Source organism: Pelodiscus sinensis, chromosome 2 (genome assembly GCF_049634645.1).
Source record: "Pelodiscus sinensis isolate JC-2024 chromosome 2, ASM4963464v1, whole genome shotgun sequence".
NCBI lineage: Eukaryota > Metazoa > Chordata > Testudines > Trionychidae > Pelodiscus > Pelodiscus sinensis.
In genome coordinates, this window is record NC_134712.1 from 45,248,005 (window position 1) to 45,268,211 (window position 20,207).

Here is a 20,207-nt window from a genome sequence, read left to right on the forward strand (position 1 = left end):
GCCTGATTTGGCCTCATAGTTGAGCAGGTTACAAGTTTGATAGCCATGTCCCAAAATAAAGCCTGAGGTGCCTTTACTATGCACCTCTGTCACAGCAAAATCCAGTGAAAGCCCAGAAGAGCATGAATAGGTCTCTGGCCATTATCCCAGTTTTCTGCTAACAGGAAAGATTTGGTCACAAAACTGCAAAGCCAAGCCAGCCCTGTTTCCTAATGGTAATGGCCTTTATCATGAAAAACTTAAAAAACAACAAATAGTCTGGTATCACTTTAAAGACTAACAAAACATGTAGATGATATCATGAGTTTTCGGGACACAGCCTGGTTCCTGACTCCACTTTCTTGTTTCCCAGACCAAATGGTGCTGAGAGAGAAGAATAGAAGAAAGAGACACCCTTCCTCTCACCCACAGCCACCACTGACTGAGCTTGTTAAAAAGCAACCTTGCTATTCTCTGAAGAGACTCTGCCTAAATCTCCTCAGCCAGTGGCTGGAACATGAGCAGTGCTTTTTTTGTTAAAAAAAAAAAAAGGTGCTGGTACTCCAGGGGAAAGTTGTTGAGCTCTGACTAGAGGTGCCGGTACTGCGTCTGGAGGTGCCGGAACTGCATACTGGGCAGTACCGTCACAAAAAAAGCACTGAACATGAGTAACCTGAGGGGAATTGCCTGTGATCCCTCAGCACAAAGAGTCGTCACTAGTTATAGTGACCCAAGTTGTAAAATCACATTATTTTAGATTTGTAATAAATGAATTAAAGAGAAATATTTGGTTAATTTGTTAAATATGGAGCTAAATTTAATCCCCATACTTACAGCCATACTCTCTTTCCTTAGTTGCCCTTCCACGTGTGTCTCTTTATGTCTATGTTTGGTTTTTTTTAATATAAGTCAGTAGAATTCACATGCTAAACTTTAAGTGTGGTCAGGTGCTAAATGCCCAGTAAGCACCTCAGCACCTTAAAATATTGAGAGCTCAGTGAAATGAAACTTCTAAATTGCATTTATCTCAATGTTGTTCTATGCACCCAGTCTCCATACTTAGAAAGGAAGAGGGGTAGCAATTTTGAAAAAAAAAAACCTGTTTTTGTTTGTTTACTGCTCAAAAATGATAAAATAACTCATTAAAGAAGCACATTCTGTAGGAAAATCACTTGCTTTTCTATGTAACTGCAGGAACTTCAGCCATCTCTCTTCCCCCTTTTAAGGATGCTAACAAACAGCTATCAGACTGTTATGAACAATCAGTTTAGCCTGCATGAATCTGGGCAATAGCAGCTGTTCCAATGTGATTTTAATCTGCACAAGCATAGGAAAGTTCTTCCTAAAATATGATAATCAAAACTAGTCTCATTTACGTAAGCACTGCAGAGTGTGAACAGGATGAATGCCCATGTTTATCTAATTCCCATGATGCTGTTGTTTTATTTTGCATTTTGTCTTTTAGAAGAGCTGAGGAAGATCAGCTATTTGGTTGCTTAGACTCTAGAAATTCCAATTAAACTGACAATCCTTATGTTTGCTGCCTGAGGGGGGAAATACTGTCAGAACACAAAGCAGTGAGCTGTATACTCTTTAAAGGAAGGCATTACATCAGGGCTGTTCAAAACTGAATGTTTTGATTGATCCTAAAATGCCTAGTCCTTTCATTCCTAGCTGCTTTTTTCAGATGAACTGTATCGTATCTTTGTAGCAACTCACAAAGCACCTAAAATAATGCCTCATTTTTATCTTAGCAGTCCTCTCTAGTAAAGGGCATAATTTATAATAGGTCTTATTTTCAGGAAGAAAACCAAGCTATTCATGTGCCAAAACCTATTAACATTATAACGCTGAGGTAGAAATAATTCCATCTTCCATTAATTAGCTTTAACATGACTAGCAGCAATAAACCCTGTGTTATGACCTCAATTAACGTGCTTTACACTCAAGTGAAATCTTGGTCCTGTTGAAGTCAGTGGGAATTTTGTCTTCAGTGCCAACAGAGCCATGATTTCACCATAAGGCACTGAACTTTGTTTTCTTTCATGGGGCTGGGCATGCTGCCTAATTCCTTATATGTTCCACCAAACAAAATGAGGACAAGCTATGGGAAGGCTGTATCAGGGTGTTTGCAACAGTGCTCTGTGGTTGCTCTCTCTCTGGCTGTGTCCAGACTCAGGGGTTTTTTCGGGAAAAGTAGCCTTTTTCCAAAAAAACTTCCCCTGCGTCCAGACTCAAGCCGCGTTCTTTCAAAATTAAATCGAAAGAACGCAGCTTTTCTTTCGATGGCGGTAAACCTCATTTCACGAGGAAGAACGCCTTCTTTCGAAAGTTCCTCTTTCAAAAGAAGGCGTTCTTCAATGTAAATAGGGCTTCTTCGAAAGAGAGCATCCAGACTCACTGGATGCTTTCTTTCGAAAAAGCAAGCCGCTTTTTCGAAAGTTCAACGTGCAGTCTAGACGCTCTCTTTTGAAAGAGCCTCTTTCGAAAGTATCTTTCGAAAGAGCCTCTTTCAAAAGAGGCTTGCAGTCTAGACATAGCCTCTGTGGCATGGAGGCAGAACAGAGCCAGTATCTCCACAATAATGCAGAACCCCTACTGAAAACCCCCCTGGGGGAGAGGTAGAGTAGGGGAGGAATCATTTATTACTTACTACAGCCCATGGGCTCTACCAGTTGCTGGGGGCAGTTGTACTATGCACTGCAAGAAGGAGATAATACTGTTGGTCCTAAGCCCAGGCACATATGCCCCATGCAACACCCATTTGCTTAGGCTTTGATAGTGATCCTCACTCTGGGCATTCTTTCACCATTCAAGAAAAAGTTGTCTGGCTTCACAAAATATTTAAATTAAAAGCCACCATATTTTCTTGATATATGTGCACTCTAAATATTGGAACCAGATTATGACTTTATTATCCACATCAAGTTTCTCCGAAACTTTCTTAAAGGTATTAGAGGTAAATCCTAATTTTACAAATGTCTTAACTAAAACCTTCTTAAAATCAGGAGTTTATGAAATGGTATAATTCAAAATGGACTGAAAATACAGTTTAATGCAGTAGAAACAGAGGTACAATCCATCTGGGGTTGGGCTGGTGAGCATGGAGCAATTTGGGGTTACACAAACTCACCAAAACAGAGTTTGAAAGATGGGGTTAATCTCTATTTCAGTCCTAAAACAATGAGAATTCCTGTGGCATCTTATAGACTAACAGATTTATTGGACCATAAGCTTTCAGGGGCAAAGACCCACTTCGTCAGATGCATGTAGTAGAAATTCAAGAGGCAGGTATAAATATACAGGCATCTGAAAAGAGTTCCAGTCAAGAGTAAGGATAGAGATAACAAGTTCAATTCAGTCAGGGAGGATGAGGCCCACTTCTAGCAGCTGATGTGGAGGGGTGAACACCAAGAGAGGAGAAACTGGTTGTGCAGTTGGCTAGCCATTTGCAGTCTTCATTTAATCTTTGAAGACTTAAAAGAGAAACTTCAGAGCCACAACTCATCTGCAAATTTGACACTATCAGTTTAGGATACATCTGATGAAGTGGGTCTTTGCCCATGAAAGCTTATACTCCAATAAATGTGTTAGTCTATAAGGTGCCACAGGACTTCTCATTGTTTTTGCAGATTCAGACTAACACGGCCACCCCTCTGATACTCAATCCAAGAGAGGCTTAAACTCAGATCCAACTTACCTTGGATGGAAACAGGTGAAGCATGGGTCTCTGCCCTCCCAGAAGAAAGGAAAGTACATTTGGGGAGGCATGACTTTGATAGCAGGAAGTTTGCAGAGATGGCTGGATGTCTGATAGGGACAGTGAGATGAGTGTGCTATGTAACAGAAGACATCTTTCTTAGGAGTGAAGGGTAAGACTGGATGCACATATGCTCAGATATAGAGGAGCTCTTGCTCTACTCAAAATGCCTTTGCCTTTCTACCTTTTTCATCGTCCTCTGATGGTCCTTACTAGGAGAGATGTGATCAGAGCTTTCTACCTCTTCTTTCCCCCCACTCTCTTTTCTCTCCATTCTTTTGCTGTTGCCCATAAACAGCTCTATCTTGGGTTGTGGGACTGCAGCATCAACAATAAGTAAAGTAGTCATTGAACCCTGCAGGTGACTTAGTTTATTTACATAATTATTAATATGCCTTGAATCTTATTTTTAATTAGAAAACAAAATCTTAGATGTAAAGCTTTGGATGGCTGCATATTTATAGAAAAAAATGATTTGCATGACATTTAATCTCATCCAAAATGTGAGAAGCAACTCACTACACATGCAAACAACTGGATTTTACTAAGATAAATGAACAGGCTGCACTAATGCAGAACTGAGACTGAGATTTTGCACACTCACAAAACAGAACTTTTAATGACCATTTTTTTCTAATTGTGGTAGATAGAGAAACCTGATTAAAGACAGCGGTCTTCAGATTCGAGCTTTCATCTCTCTGATGTGCATTGTTTATTTATATTGAGGTATAGGCACCTCAATCAAGGATCCCATTGAATGAGGCACTGTACAAACACAGAGCAAACAGAGGCCTTGTCCCAGAAAGCTTATTTACCAGAACACTATGAATGGGATATGATAGGGTACTGGAGTCCTCTCTGCTTCTTTTGCACAGTTTTTAATACACTTTAACAAGACAAAAATAGGGTTTTTAAGGGTACAAAGGATATTCCTGGCAATCAAGGGCTTGATGCTGTAAGTAGTTCTGTGTATACAAGGCGGAAGAGTGAAGTGAGGAAGCAGAGGGAAGAGAAAGCTGGAGGATAAGATGGACACTCTTCTTTCAGCAGAAGCATCTAGATCACAATTTGAGATATTCTTAATTCACTTAATACTCCAAAAAGCTAAACTTGGACTATTGATAAGTGCCCAATTTGAAGCCTAATATTACAAATACTTGCTCTCTGTGCTTCAACTTTAAGCTGGTGAGGAATCCTATTGGAGAGGATGGGACATAGAAGTTCAATGTGTGAATACTTACAAAAAGCTACACAGGAATGGGACCTAAACTGGGAATGGACTGAATTGCCAAACTGGGAGAGGTGGTAGTGGTGGGGGGGAGAGGTTGTGTGTTTTATTTTGACCAAAAAAAAAATTGAAAGTGGTTGATGGGCCAGAAATTGCTGCTGAAAGGGCAGCTGGTTCATGGGTGTGACCAGAACATAGTCCAAACAGGTTTAAAAAGAGAAGAGAGTGTGGTGAACAGGAAATACATTTCAAACAGTAGGAAAAGAACTGTTTGTAATGTCCTGAGTTCTCTTGTTCTTCTAATATGAAGCATTTTTCATATTGCAAGGGCACATGATACCCTTACCCTCCCCTACACATACACTTCTCACTCCAATTTCTAAAAGGTATGCCGTTAGTTATAACACTAATCCTTCCCCAAGGTATGTATTAGTAATCGATTCAACACCCTTCTGCATAACTGAAGCATACTGGCATTTACTAATAACTTCACACTGCACACCCTGGAGTGGGTTATTGCTGTCAAATAACTCACTTCACTCTCCTATAGCTCTCCTGGCTCTGGAATAAAGAAGTAAAGAAATAAAAAGGGATATCAACCTATTTTTGTCACCAAAGAAAGACTATAATACATACAGGTAGCAAACCTGTGTGGTAAAAGGGCTGCACATTCACACAGACTTTTCAACCATAATCGCATTTTAAGAATTGTTTTACTAACAAAACAACAAACAGAAACAAGTGTATTCATTAGATAGTTACCTATTTCGTAGTCCATTGATGCTACATAATGCATCCAACTGATCATAGTTTACCCTCTTAAAAGGTATTTTCTTATCTGTAAATAATAAATAAAAACACATAGATGATATCTTTAGAATGAATCTAGACTTTTCAAGATATTCAGATGTACAGACAGAGGCCACAATATACATGCAGAAGTATTTTAGGTGCAACTCCCATTCAAATTAGCAGTTCAATTCAACCTCAATTTCTTCCACTATTGACTTCAACTTGAGCTGCTAAAACAAGTTGTCTTATCTTCACTGCTACTAAGTTAGCTAACATGAGATAAATGCACACCTGTCTTTTTTTACAGTGAATATATTAGTGATATCATCTTCAGTGTTCCATAACAGTAAGGGAACTTTACAGAAAGTCTTAAATCTAATAAGATATGCACATTATAGCATCACAGCAACTCTGACACTGCTTTAAGACACAATCTATGCACCCTTATTAGGGCTGAACTTTATTAAGCAAAACATTTTTTAAAAAGGGAAGAAGGACAATCCAGGGAACTATAGACCAGTCAGCCTCACCTTAGACCCTGGAAAAATCATGGAGGTAATCCTCAAATAATCCATTTTGAAACATTTGGAAGAGGGGACCATGATCTGGAATAGTCAACATGGATTCACAAAGGGCAAGTCATGCCTGGCCAATCTGATTAGCTTCTATGATGAGGTAACTGGCTCTGTGGACATGGGAAAGTCAGTGGATGTGATATACCTTGACTTTAGCAAAACTTTTGATATGATCTCCCACAATATTCTTGCCAGCAAGTTAAGGAAGTATGGATTGAATAAAAGGACTGTAAGGTGGTTGGAAATCTGGCTAGATTGTCAGACTCAACAGGTAGTGATCAATGGCTCGATGACAGGCTGGCACTCAGTTTCAAGTGGAGTGTCCCAAGGATCGGTTCTAGGGCCGATTTTGTTCAACATCTTTATTAATGACCTGGATGAGGGGATGGATTGCACCATCAGCAAGTTTACAGATGACACTAAGCAAGGGGGAGAGGTAGATATGTTGGAGGGTAGAGATAGGGTCCAGAGTGGCCTAGACAAATTGGAGGATTGGGCCAAAAGAAATCTGATGAGGTTCAACAAAGACAAATGTAAAGTCCTGCACTTGGGACAGAAGAATCCGAAGTACTGTTACAGGCTGGGGGCCAAGTGGCTAAGTAGCAGTTCAGCAGAAAAGGACGTGGGGATTACAGTGGATGAGAAGTTAGACATGAGTCACCAGTGTGCCCTTGTAACCAAGAAGGCTAATTAGGGCATATTAGGGTGCATTAGGAGGAGCATTTCCAGCAGATGTAGAGATGTTATTATTCCCCTTTATTCGGCAATGGTGAGGCCACATCTGGAGTATTGCATACAGTTCTAGGCCCACCACTACAGAAAGGATGTGGGTGCACTAGAGAGGGTCCAGAGGCGGACAACCAAAATGATTAGGGAGCTGGAGCACATGACCTATGAGGAGAGGCTGAGGTTCCAAAGAAGATGGAGAAAGGCTGTTCTCAGTAGTGACAGACGGCAGAATAAGGAACAATGGTCTCAAGTTACAGTGCGGGAGGTCTAGGCTAAATATTAGGAAAAACTATTTCACTAGGGGTATGTTTACACTACAGCACTAATTCGAACTAACTTAATTCGAATTAGTTAATTCAAGCTAAGCTAATTTGAACTAGTGCATCTAGACCTAAAAACTAGTTCGAATTAGCATTTTGCTAATTCGAACTAGCTTGTCCACATTGAGTGGACCCTGAACAGAGGTTAAGGCTCGCCGGAAGCAGTGCCGGCAGGGCATCAGATTAGGACTTAGAGCATGGAGCTGCTATCTCAGGCTAGCCGAGGGCTGTGCTTAAAGGGACCCGACCCCCACCCCAGACAGACAGTTCTCAGGGGTTCCCTGCTTGCTTGTCTAACTCGATGGAGGAGAGCAAAGCAGTCCTGGCTTGGAGTGCCCACACTTGGCACATCACAGCACTCGGCCATCAGCCCGGCTGCACTTGCCGCAGGCTGCCATCCGGGGGGAGGAGGAAATCGGGGGGCTGCAGAAGAGCTTCCACCCCAAGGAGCCCGCAGAGCCACCCCAGTCCTCCCCATTAGGGGCTCGTACCCCATTCCTCCCTCACCTCCTCCACTTAACCCTCCTTAGCCCCCCTTCCTGATGTACAAAATAAAGGACACGTGTGTTCAAAAATAGAAACTCTCTTTATTTAACAATACGGGGGGGGGGGGTTAACCTCTGGGGAGACTGGGAAAAGGAGGTGGGAGAGGGGAAGAGAGAGGGTGGGAGAGGAGAGGGCAACTAAAATGATCAGGGGTTTGGAACAGGTCCCATATGAAGAGAGGCTAAAGAGACTGGGACTTTTCAGCTTAGAAAAGAGGAGACTGAGGGGGAATATGATAGAGATCTATAAAAGCATGAGTGGTGTGGAGAGGGTGCATAAAGAAAAGTTCTTCATTAGTTCCTATAATAGAAGGACTAGAGGACACCAAAGGAAAGGAATGGGTAGCAGGCTTCAACTAATAAAAGAAAGTTCTTCTTTACAAAGCAAATAGTCAACCTGTGGAACTCCTTGCTGCAAGAGGCTGTGAAGGCTGGAACTAGAACAGAGTTTAAAGAGAATTTAGATAAATTCATGGAGGCTGGGTCCATGGAGTGGTATTAGCCAGGGGGTAGAAATGGTGTCCCTGGCCTCTGTTTGGCCGTGTCCAGACTCAGGGGTTTTTTCGGGAAAAGTAGCCTTTTCCCGAAAAAACTTCCCCTGCGTCCAGACTCAAGCTGCGTTCTTTCGAAATTATTTCGAAAGAACGCGGCTTTTCTTTCGATGGCGGTAAACCTCAATTTACGAGGAAGAACGCCTTCTTTCGAAAGTTCCTCTTTCGAAAGAAGGCGTTCTTCAATGTAAAGAGGCCGTCTTCGAAAGAGAGCATCCAGACTAGCTGGGTGCTCTCTTTCGAAAAAGCGGATTTCTCTTTCGAAAGATCCGCCTGCAGTCTAGACATAGCCTTTGTGGAAGGCTGGAGATGGATGGCACGAGACAAATGGCTTGGTCATTGTTTCGGTCCATCCCCTCCAGGGTCCCTAGGGTTGGCCGCTGTCAGCAGACAGGCTACTGGGCTAAATGGACCTTTGATCTGACCCAGTACGGCCATTGTAAGCTCAGGGTCGGGGGTTTCACTGGACCACCCTGATTTTCATTCAAACCTGATCCTGGGTGGCCAGGCTGGCAGCTATCCTGCCCTAGACAGCCACTTTCCTGTGCCTAGTGCGGAGGTCGTGGACGAGGTCCACAATGTCCGCACTAGACCAGGTGGGCACCTGCCTCTTGCGGCCCCGGGCAGGCTCCTGGGAGCCGCCAGCCTGGTCCTGGGAAGAGGCGGAGGGCTGGGTGGCAGCAGGTGGCTGACTCGTGCTGTGCCAGGTGCAGGGTCTGCTAGCTGGGTGCTGGCAGGCTTGCACCTGGCATGGGCACCGTAGCCAGCCCATGCCCCTTTAAGGGCTCCAGGGCTGGGAGTGGGGCAGAAGAGTTTCCCTGGTGGTGCCCAGAGTGGCCACCAGGGAAAGCTGGGGAGGGCTAGCCTCCCACTAGTTCGAATTAAGTGGCTACACAGACCTTAATTTGAAGTGCTTAATTCGAACTAGGCGTTAGTCCTCGTGGAATGAGGTTTACCTAGTTTGAATTAAGCGCTCCGCTAGTTCGAATTAAGTTCGAACTAGCGGTTTGCTAGTATAGCGCCTATCAAAGTTAATTCGAACTAACGTCTGTTAGTTCGAATTAACTTTGTAGTGTAGACATACCCTAGGAGAGTAGTGAAGCACTGGAATGGATTACCCAGGGAGGTGGTAGAATCTCAAACCCTAGAGATTTTTAAGTCCTGGCAATCTTTGGTGAGGGTAGGTCTTGCTTCGGGCAGGGGGCTGGACTCTATGACCTCCTGAGGTCTCTTCGGGTGTGTCTACACAGCAAAGTTATTTTGGAGTAACGGCTGTTATTCTGAAATAACTATGCTAGCCTCTACAATTCTGTTATTGTGAAATGATTTCAAAATAAACAACGGCTTATCCCAACTTCTGTAAACCTCATTCTACGAAGAATACCACCTATTCCAAAATAGCTGTCTCGAAAAAGATCTTCCGGAAAAGCTTATTTCGAAGGAGAGCGTCTTCACAGCAAAAGTATAATGAAAAAGCGATCTGCTTTTTTGAAAGATAGTTTCCACATTGATTGGACACTATCTCGCATATAAGGCCACCCAGAACCAGTTCAGGCAGGGCATTAGGTCAGCAGTTGCTTCCCAGTGCTGTTGCCTAAGGCTGTCTGAGACACGTGCTTAAAGGGACCCCCATGGACAGATGTTTCTCAGGTGCGTGCTCTGGTTGCCCATCTTTTGGACATCACAGCATACTTTTTGCCATGGAGCCAGAGCTACTTCTGGGCATGCAATGGCCCCACACTGCCATGCTGCAGCTTCTGCAGCAGTTTGTGCAGACCGTCTTGAGTGTCCTGCCCCAGCTCAACTTCATCAGAGAGTCCCTCTGCCTGGCTGCAGGAGTATTGCCCTTGCAACCACACCCCACAGTGGAGAGATGATTCTGGAGGCTGGACACCAGTTCCGACTGGTGGGACAGCTGGTGATGGAGTTGTGGGACCGCCAGCAGTGGCTCCAAAACTTCCGCATGCAGAAGGCCACCTTTATGGAGCTGTGTGTCTGGCTCGCCTCTGCCCTCAGAGGGTATGTCTACACTACCCCGCTCGTTCGAACTACCGGGGTAATGTAGGCATACCGCAATTGCAAATGAAGCCCGGGATTTGAATTTCCCGGGCTTCATTTGCATAAGCGGGGCGCCGCCATTTTTAAATCCCCGCTCGTTCGAACCCCGTGCCGCGCGGCTACACGCGGCACGAACTAGGTAGTTTGAACTAGGCTTCCTAGTTCAAACTACCATTACTCCTCATGAGGAGTAACGGTAGTTCGAACTAGGAAGCCTAGTTCGAACTACCTAGTTCGTGCCGCGTGTAGCCGCGCGGCACGGGGTTCGAACGAGCGGGGATTTAAAAATGGCGGCGCCCCGCTTATGCAAATGAAGCCCGGGAAATTCAAATCCCAGGCTTCATTTGCAATTGCGGTATGCCTACATTACCCTCCTATTTCGAAATAGGAGGGTAGTGTAGACATACCCTGAGGATGGAACACCCACCTGCGGCCCGTCATCCCCCTGCAGAAGAGAGTCTCCATCACCGTATGGAAGCTCACCACCCCAGACAGCTACTGGTTGGTGGGCAACCAGTTCGACATGGGGAAGTCCACTGTCGGGGCCCTCCTCATGGAGGAAAGGCACTCTCAAGCTGCTGTCCCAGCAGGGGGGGTGGAGTCCTGGAAAGGGTGACCCTAGTGAAAGTGGGGTGCGGGTCTGGGGGTGGGCTGAAGGTGCGGGGAAGTCCCGTCCCCCAGGGATTCTTCAGTCCCACCCTCACACAGTCCTGCCAGGGGGCGGCGTCATAAGGGATGGCTTTTGGTGAGGTTCAGGTGTTTGAAAGGGGGAGAGGGGACAGGCACCTCCCAAGGGCTCAGGCACGCCCTTTGATTCTCTGTTTTGTGTATTTCTTTGTCTCCTTCTGCAGGTTGTGATGGCCATCAATTTCTTCCTACTACACAGAGTCATCTGCCTGGGAGACCTGGATCCAGTCATCACAGAATTTGCTGCCCTGGGGTTTCCCCAACTGTGAGGGAACAACTGATGGAACCAACATCCTGATCCAAACACCACATCAGCAAGCCACTCAATACATCAACAGGAAGAGCTATTTCTTGATGGTGCTGCAGGCACTGATCAACTACCATCGATAGTTTATGGACATTTCCGTTGGGTGGTTGGGCAGAGCACATGATGTCCGCATTTTCAAAAAGGCCAGCCTCTATGAGAAGCTGGAGGCTAGCACATTCTTCCCTCAGTGTGACTTTCGTGTGGGGGATGTGGAGATGCCACTGTGATTCATCGGGGATGTAGCCTACCCACTAATGCCTTGGCTCATGAAGCCCTACATGGGCCACCTTGACCCCAGCAGGGACCAATTCAATGCCCACCTCAGCTAGGTCTGAATCCAAGTCAAGTGTACCTTCAGGCACCTAAAGGTGCGGTTCAGGTGCCTCCTGACCCACTTTGTGGTGGGGGAGCACAACATCCCTGACGTAATCTCAGCCTGTTGTGTTCTCCACAACATTGTGGAGAGGAAGGAGGAGGCCTTCCTACCAAGATGGGGGGCAGAGGCTGGCTGGGAGAGAAGGGCCTTCAAGCAGCCACAGACAGTTGCCATCTTCCAGGCTTATCAGTTGTGGGTGCGCATCCAGGAGGCCCTGAAGGAGAGTTTCTCTCAAGGATCCAGTAACTCACACTAGGGCCTCCCCACTAGGGGCCTGTGCCTTGCCCTCTTTTCGCTTTCCCAGCACAACCCCTCCCACCCCCCTTCCCTGTACTCTCAATAAACACACCTGTTTTGAGAGTACACATCCACACACGCATAGCAAGAGGTTTACTGCCATCGGAAAAATCCCTCCGTTCTTTTGACGTTCTGTCGAAAGAACGCAATAGGGCTGTGTCTACACTGGACCACTTATTCCAGAAAATCAGCCGCTTTTCCGGAATAAGCTGCGAGCTGTCTACACTGGCCCTTGAATTTCCGGAAAAGCAACAACGCTCTACTGTACAAAATCAGCCGCTATTCCGGAAAAACTATTCTGCTCCCGCTCGGGCATAAGTCCTTATTCCGGAACACTGTTCCGGAAAAGGGCCAGTGTAGACAGCCCTGTAGTTTTTTCCAGAAAAAAACCCCAATCGCGAAAATGGCGATCGGGGATCTTTTCCGGAAAAGCACGTCTACATTGGCCACAGACGCTTTTCCGGAAAAAGGGCTTTTCCAGAAAAGCAGCCTGCCAATGTAGACGCTCCTTTTTAATGTATTCCTTTTTAAGCAGTTCCAGAAATTCATGCCAGTGTAGACACAGCCTAGCAGTGTGGATGCAAGTATTATTTTTCTGGGAAATTGGCTATTTTTCTGGAAAAACACTGCAGTGTAGACACACCCTAAGTTATTCCTCCTGGGGCTCTAAATTGAGGTAGCACGTCTACATTAGGGAAGCCTGCCTCAGACTAATTTTGAGGCTTCCCTGCAGTGTAGATGTGCTATTTTGAAGTAAACTATTTTGGAATAACTATTCCAGAATAGCTTATTCCAAAATAACTGTACAGTGTAGACCTAGCCTTCCAGCTCTAGGATTCTATGATTCTAACAGAAATTCTCACTCAAAGATATGTAGAATAACATCTTCCTGCACCGTCACATTAAGTGAACCTTGCCCTTTGTCATCTCATTGGCTAAGTGGCCAGAACATGGGACATAGCTTTTATTTCCTCTTTGATGTCAGACCCTCCAGTGGTAACAGCTAAAAAAAAGGTGTTCAGCAATGACTGAAGGTGAAATCCTGGCCCCACCTGAAGTCAATGGCAAAACTCCTGTTGACTATACTGGGACCAGGATTTTACCTGATGTGACATTATATGATTAAAATATGACCAAGTAGATCATTGTTGCTACCATAGTTATATAATTGCAACAAATCTTATACAAGGTGTGTCATGTACGATGTCTATACAAAGTTCTGATTTGCTTATTATGATCATCCTATTTGTATGTATGAATCATTTTTATATCTGAAATTATGAATATTGACTATATACCTGAATTTCAAAAGAGTTTGCTTCTGTCATAACAAGGTGCTTAGCCAGCATATTCAGAAGGGACTATTCAAGTTGAATGGCACATCAAAGAACATTTAATTCATAATGGACCTTCCAAGATGCCTATCTACACATAACAGAGTTTCATGTGAACATGCTAACTAGAGCATGGTGATAGCACTTGCTATGACTCAGCAGAGCATGCACAGGCATCTGATGAGACCACGTGACACTAAACTTCTTAGTACCTTATTTTTCCACAAGCTATGTGGAGGGCTTTGTTTAAAACAACGGGTTTCCTCCACATGGCAAAAACTATAAAAGCATCTCCATGTTGCATCTTTCCTGCTCAGACCTATGGACAGTGAACTTACACTAATGGGCGGATTTTAACAGAGGGTACATCTATACTACTGAGGATGATCAAAGCTGCCACTGTCAATCTTCCAGGTTTGAATTAGCAGTCTAGTTAAGACACCTAATTCGGTGTGAGAGGGACACTCTGGTCAATACCAATAATCCTGCTTTCACAAGGAGTAAAGGAAGTCGAAGGAAAGAGTGTTCTTTCAACTTCCTGAAGTATAGACAGTGCCAAAAGCCGAGTTAAGCTACTTTGACTTCTGCTACTCAAGTAACAAAGCTGAAGTTGCGTATCTTAATTCCTCTTTGCCCTGCAGTGTAGCCCTACTCCAAGGGGCAAGGACTTCCCAATTAATAGGAAGAAACCAGAGACTTACAACCTAGTAATTTCTTCCATTATTACTATAAGCTAGAGCCAAGAATTTTGCAATTATTTCATGTCTTCAATTGCTTTAGCCACTTTTAACTCTCATAGGGACGTTAGTTCGAACTAACATTCATAGCCGCTACACTAGCACTCCGCTAGTTCGAATTTGAATCGAACTAGCGGAGCGCTTAGTTCAAACTAGGAAAACCTCATTTTACGAGGATTAAGCCTAGTTCGAACTTACTAGTTCGAATTAAGGGGTGTGTAGCCCCTTAATTCGAACTAGTGGGAGGCTAGCCCTCCCCAGGTTTCCCTGGTGGCCACTCTGGCCAACACCAGGGAAACTCTATGCCCCCCTCCCGGCCCCGGAGCCCTTAAAGGGGCACGGGCTGGCTACGGTGCCCGTGCCAGGTGCAAGCCTGCCAGCACCCAGCCAGAAGACCCTGCACCTGGCACGGCACAGAGCCACCCACCCGATGTCCCCCAGCCCACCCCCTCTTCCCTGGACCAGGCTGGCGGCTCCCGGGAGCTTGCCCTGGACCGCAAGAGGCGGGCACCCGCCTGAGCTAGTGCAGACATCGTGGACCTTGTCCACGATCTCCGCATTAGGCACAAGAAAGTGTCCGTCTAGGGCAGGAGAGCTGCCAGCCTGGCCACCCAGGAGCAGGTGTGCATGAAAATCAAAGGGGTCCACTGAGACCCCCGACCCTGAGCCCTGAGCTTACAATGGCCGTCCTGGGTCAGACCAAAGGTCCATCTAGCCCAGTAGCCTGTCTGCCGACAGTGGCCAACCCTAGGGACCCTGGAGGGGATGGACCAAAGACAGTGACCAAGCCATTTGTCTCGTGCCATCCCTCTCCAGCCTTCCACAAACCTTGGGCAGGGACACCACTCCTACCCCCTGGCTAAGACTACTCTATGGACCCAACCTCCATGACTTGATCTCACTTCCCTTTAAACTCTGTTCCAGTTCTAGCCTTCACAGCCTCCTGCAGCAAGGAGTTCCACAGGTTAACTCTTTGCTTTGTCAAGAACAACTTTCTCTTACTAGTTTGAAGCCTGCTACCCATTCCTTTCCTTTGGTGTCCTCTAGTCCTTCTTTAGGGGAACTCATGAAGAACTTTTCTGTGTGCACCCTCTCCACCCAACCCCTGCTTTTAGAGACCTCTATCCTGTCCCCGCTCCATCTCCTCTTTTCTAAGCTGAACAGTCCCAGTCTCTGTAGCTCTCTTCATCTGGGACCTGTTCCCAACCCCTGATCATGTTAGTTGCCCTCCCCTCTTCCAGCCTTTCTCTTCCCCTCTCCCACCTCCTTTTCCCAGTCTCCCCCAGTTTTGTTCAATAAAGACAGAGTCAATGTTGGAAGAAACGTTATCTTTATTTTGTACATCAATAAGAAGGGGGGCTAGGGAAGGGTAAGTGGAAGGAGGTGAGGGAAGAATGGGGTACGAGCCCCCGATGGGGAGGACTGGGCTGGCTCTGCGGGCTTCTGGGGGTGGAAGCTCTCCTGCAGCCCCCTGATTGCCCCCTCTCCCCAGATGGCAGCCTGCGGCAAGTGCAGCCGGGCTGATGGCCGAGTGCTGTGATGTGCCCAGTGTGGGTACTCCGGGCAATCCAAGCCAGGACTGCTTTGCAAGCGGGGCACCCCTGAGAACTGTCTGTCCGGGGTGGGGGTCGGGACCCTTTAAGCGCAGCCCTCGGCTAGCCTGAGACAGCATCTCCACGCTCTAAGTCCTCCTCTGATGCCCTGCCGGCACTGCTTCCGGCCATCCTTAATCCCGCTTCAGGGTCCACTTAATGTGGACTTGCTAGTTCGAATTAGCAAAACGCTAATTCGAACTAGTTTTTAGTTCTAGACGCGTTAGTTCGAATTAGCTTAGTTCGAATTAACTAATTCGAACTAAGTTAGTTCGAATTAACGTTGTAGTGTAGACGTACCCATATTTCTTTCTTTTTAAAAATGAACCTTTAGATATTAAGTACTAAAGGATTCACAACGGTGTGATTATTGGGTACGATCTGAGTAATGTATTGACCTGAGTAGATGGCTGGACCCTTAGAATCAGAAGAACCCTTTGGTTGATAAAATTGGTTTTAAATAACCACTCATCATTAAGTCTAGTGTTTTTGGTGATGATACAAGGGTTGGAATATCTAAGGAAACTGCTTTTCTAACTTCTTGTTGGCTCGTGCAATAAAACAGAAGTTTACTTTTGTTGCTGGCTGGGTTGCCAGTTTTGAGGTGTGACTGTGCTATTTCGCAGCAGTTTGTCTAGAATTTGGTATTCTCCACTGTGATCCACTAGGGCATGGTGACAGCCTGACAGGAAACTTGGTTTAGCAGGCTTTTTTGCTGTTCTCAGACTGCTCTTCCAGTTCTACGGGCAGGACAAATTTTCATGGACTACTGAACCCAAGACAGAAGACTGTCAGCAAGAGGCTTTAAGAAAAGTGTGATTGTTATTTCCCAGTCCTAGCTGTTAGTTCTGAACTGCCAAAGGCCCTTTTAACCAGTAATGGCAGAACTGCACACAACTTGTTAGATTTTCACCTCAGAAAGTGTTGGAAAAAATGCTGATCTCAATGTTTCTAAACAGTGGTGCCTACCTCCCAAAATTACAGCACGGCCATTAGACACCCCTCACATTAATGGCACTTGTATTTCACATTTCCAGATGATGAAAAGTTTGACTTGGTGTACAGTAAATTCTTGGTGGGAGGAGAGAGCTGTCTACAAATTAATCAGCAATGACAGATGCCGCCATCTAATTATAGAACTGAGATGTGCAAAGAACTATAATGAAAACTGATTACTATCCACATAATTTCTACAATTTTAATTTTAATAAATGCTTGAAATGACTGATTACACAATTAAGTCACATTTTGCCTACACCACCCCTAGTTATAAAGTCCTTTGGCAATACACTCATACTTTATACTTTAGTCCTATTCATTCACTTTATTCTATACAACTAATTTTAGATTGAATTTTCTGGAATGAGAATCTCATACTCATGTATTATTTAAATAAATAATCTGTCAAATTCAGAGCTACCTGGCATTACTTTTAATACTCAAAGCATACAGGTAAAAAGAAAAACATATCATCCTCATCCCTTTTTGAATACAAACATACACCACAAATAAAAAGTCTAAGCCAAACCCTCATCTTGAACTTAGCTCTCTTCAAAAACCTGAGAAAACATGTAAGTAGTCAGGTAGCCACCCACTTGACACTCACAAATATAAACTTAATGTACACATTGATTTTCTGTGTGCATAGTCCAAGCATACACAAATACAGCAATGCAACTGCATGTCCCTCAGCTTTACAACTCTGGCCCATAATGCTTTACCTTTTGACAAAATGTTTAGTTTACCAAAAAGGGCTTTGCACATGGATGGACATAAGTATTTTTTAAAAAAGACTGCAAGTCCTTACGTGTTATAATCAACTTGTAATGATCCATTCAAAATGCCCTGTTCTGTGAACAGAATAACATTATCCAGTGTTCTGGGACATTATGATAGAAGACCGTATGCTGCTGGGACCAGGGTGAGAAAAAAGATGTAAAATATTTCAAGAAAAGTTTTTGAAAACATGAAAGTCTAAATTGGCACAGATGCTTAACTGCCTTGAGTGTCCCTGGGCATGCAGCATGTGCCTACTGAAGCAGTGCTAGTATAGCCTTTGGATGTATGCTACACATTCAACTGCCCTGACTCATTACTGAAAATAATTAGGCCAAGCTAAATGACATAGGATGAATGCCAGAAATATGTGTCACTCAAGGTGCAAATGTCATAAGCCCTTCAATTGCAGACAAGGGGTCCAAAATGACTTCCTTTTAAAGGCTAAGGACATTCATATTAATAAAGCATGATTCTAAGTTTTAAACAGGATAAGTTAAAACAGAAGTGTTTTTCTACTTCTCAGAATAAATATTTCCTGTTTCTATGTCCAATCAACTGTCCTTCATTACTTCATCATTTTAATTCCAGGAAATTAGTTTTATTTTTTCATCCTTCTTTACAAGTCTATATGACAGATGGAAAACTATCAGTTTTGAAGCACACATTCTTCATTGTTCAGGGATTTTCATGGGGCTTCCAAATAAGAGTGGGTCTGACCACTGTTCAGCTGAAGTTTACTGCTCTTTTTCTGAGTTTATTGAGACAATCATTTCATAGAAGACAAAAGTATTAGTTGAAATCTTCCTAGGGTGAAATGTTGACCTCACTGAAGTCAACAGGAGTTTTGCTACTAACCTCAGTAGTGTTTGTACAACCCAGTTAGATCCTCATCCTGAGAAATGCAGAACCCCTTTTGAGCACCCAGTGGAAGTCAGTAGAAGTGGAGGTGTTCTGCAGCTACTCCTCACCTATCCAGATAAGATGCTGAGCAAACAGAGCTATTTTCCAACAGAAGTTAAGTACAATATGAATTCAAACAAATTTCAGGAGTGAGTAAAAAACACATAACCTCCACTCATTCTCTTCTCCTGCTTTTCATCAGTTCTCTGGCCTAAAAAGACTGGAGAGGTTACAGAAAAGCCTTTTGCCTCACTTTCATATATCATAATTTGTGCACCATAATCCTAGGCCATTCCAATGGTCAATTGTGTCTTAAACTGTCATAGTGACTCCACAAATGTCATTTGTGTACACATTTTGGGGGCAGGAGCTCTAGAATTGATATCTGGCTGATAAATACTTGAAAGCATTTAAACCTCACTGATTTCTTGATCTTTTTTTAAATTGTGTAAACTCTCAACATCACCTGGCCTACAAACAGCAACAGTTTCAAAGAAGCAGAACACACCCATGGCTGGCTTACCAGAAATGCCTTGCTCTGCTCCCACTGAAGGTAATGGGAAAAAATCCTATTTGGGTGATTCAATGGAAGCAGAGTTAGGTTAATGCCAAGCACTTTTGAAAATCTCAATCTTCATGTACATTTTTCATTTAGAAGAAATAAAATATTATCCCATAACCCTAGGAAAGATCCTCCATACAAAGAAATAACAAAAAGGAGAAGTTTTGTTCATCTGTCTAGTGCCCTGCACCAGAAAAAGAATTGAAAAAAATAGCAGCTTGATAAATAAAATATCCCACTCTTTGCATTCCTAGAAACAGCTGTCATAAAGTTGAAAAGCTACCTTCACCATTTCATTTTAATCCTATAATCTTTGGAGTTTCAGTAATACTTTATAGTCTCTATGCCACATAGTATTGCGTTTTGGTGGGGTGGGGGAGGAGTTAATCACATTCATGATAAATATCTCACATGATAATATTTATACTTTAAGAAAGTGTATGACTGAATGCTGGAAACAAATAAATACACACATTCATATGTAAACATTTTAGCATGAGAACTAGCTTCTTGGATTTGTAAAAAAAAAATCCAATTAAACCCACGACTGGTCCCATTACAGCAGGGATTTACCAATACTCCTAGAGCAATTAGGTTTATTCAGCAGCACAAAAAGAATTACACACTCACAAGTTTGTGCTTTGCTGGGAATTGAAGAAGCAGCAACAAGAGGCAGCAACATGGTGTCTTCTGAGGAAGCCTCCCTGGAATCCCAGCTCCTTCTGCTCTGCCTTCGGCCCCTCCTTCACATGAGGTCACAGAGAAAAGGGCACCATGATTCTCCCAGGTCATAAAGGCACATGCTATCTTGTCAACTTTCAAGCCAACAGCCTATGATTATTCAGAATGTCACTCCTGTAGTGGCTGGCAGGCCTACTGATGGGGGAGAGGGCAAAGTGGGCAACTGCCCTGGAATTTAAAAGGGCCTGGGGCTCCTAGATGTCACTTCTGTGGCCACAGCCCTATGTCCTTTGGAGCCCCATCCCCTTTAAATCTCCACCACAGCCCCAGGACATGCTGAAGGGCTGGCTGGGGGAGGTTAGCTCCTAACTCCACTCCTTCCATTCAAGGATAGCATCAGGGTATGTCTACACAGCAG

The 20,207-nt window shown here is 44.3% G+C and overlaps 1 protein-coding gene across 3 annotated transcripts in view; it reads right to left on the reverse strand.

Moving 5' to 3' along the window:
- Positions 1 to 19,849, reverse strand: part of CNBD1 (cyclic nucleotide binding domain containing 1) — a 312,853-nt gene extending 293,004 nt beyond the window's left edge. For 2 of the 3 annotated variants that reach the window (XM_025179439.2, XM_075919791.1), the window contains exons 1-2: positions 19,739 to 19,849; positions 5,730 to 5,805 (exon numbers count right to left, since the gene is read on the reverse strand). In XM_025179439.2, the coding sequence (XP_025035224.2) occupies positions 5,730 to 5,805; positions 19,739 to 19,790 (128 nt within the window). In that variant the 5' untranslated portion in view covers positions 19,791 to 19,849. Of the gene's footprint in view, positions 1 to 5,729; positions 5,806 to 18,501; positions 18,615 to 19,738 lie in introns of all 3 variants that reach the window. The other variant, XM_075919792.1, reaches the window with a different exon arrangement.
- Positions 19,850 to 20,207: the final 358 nt, after the last annotated feature.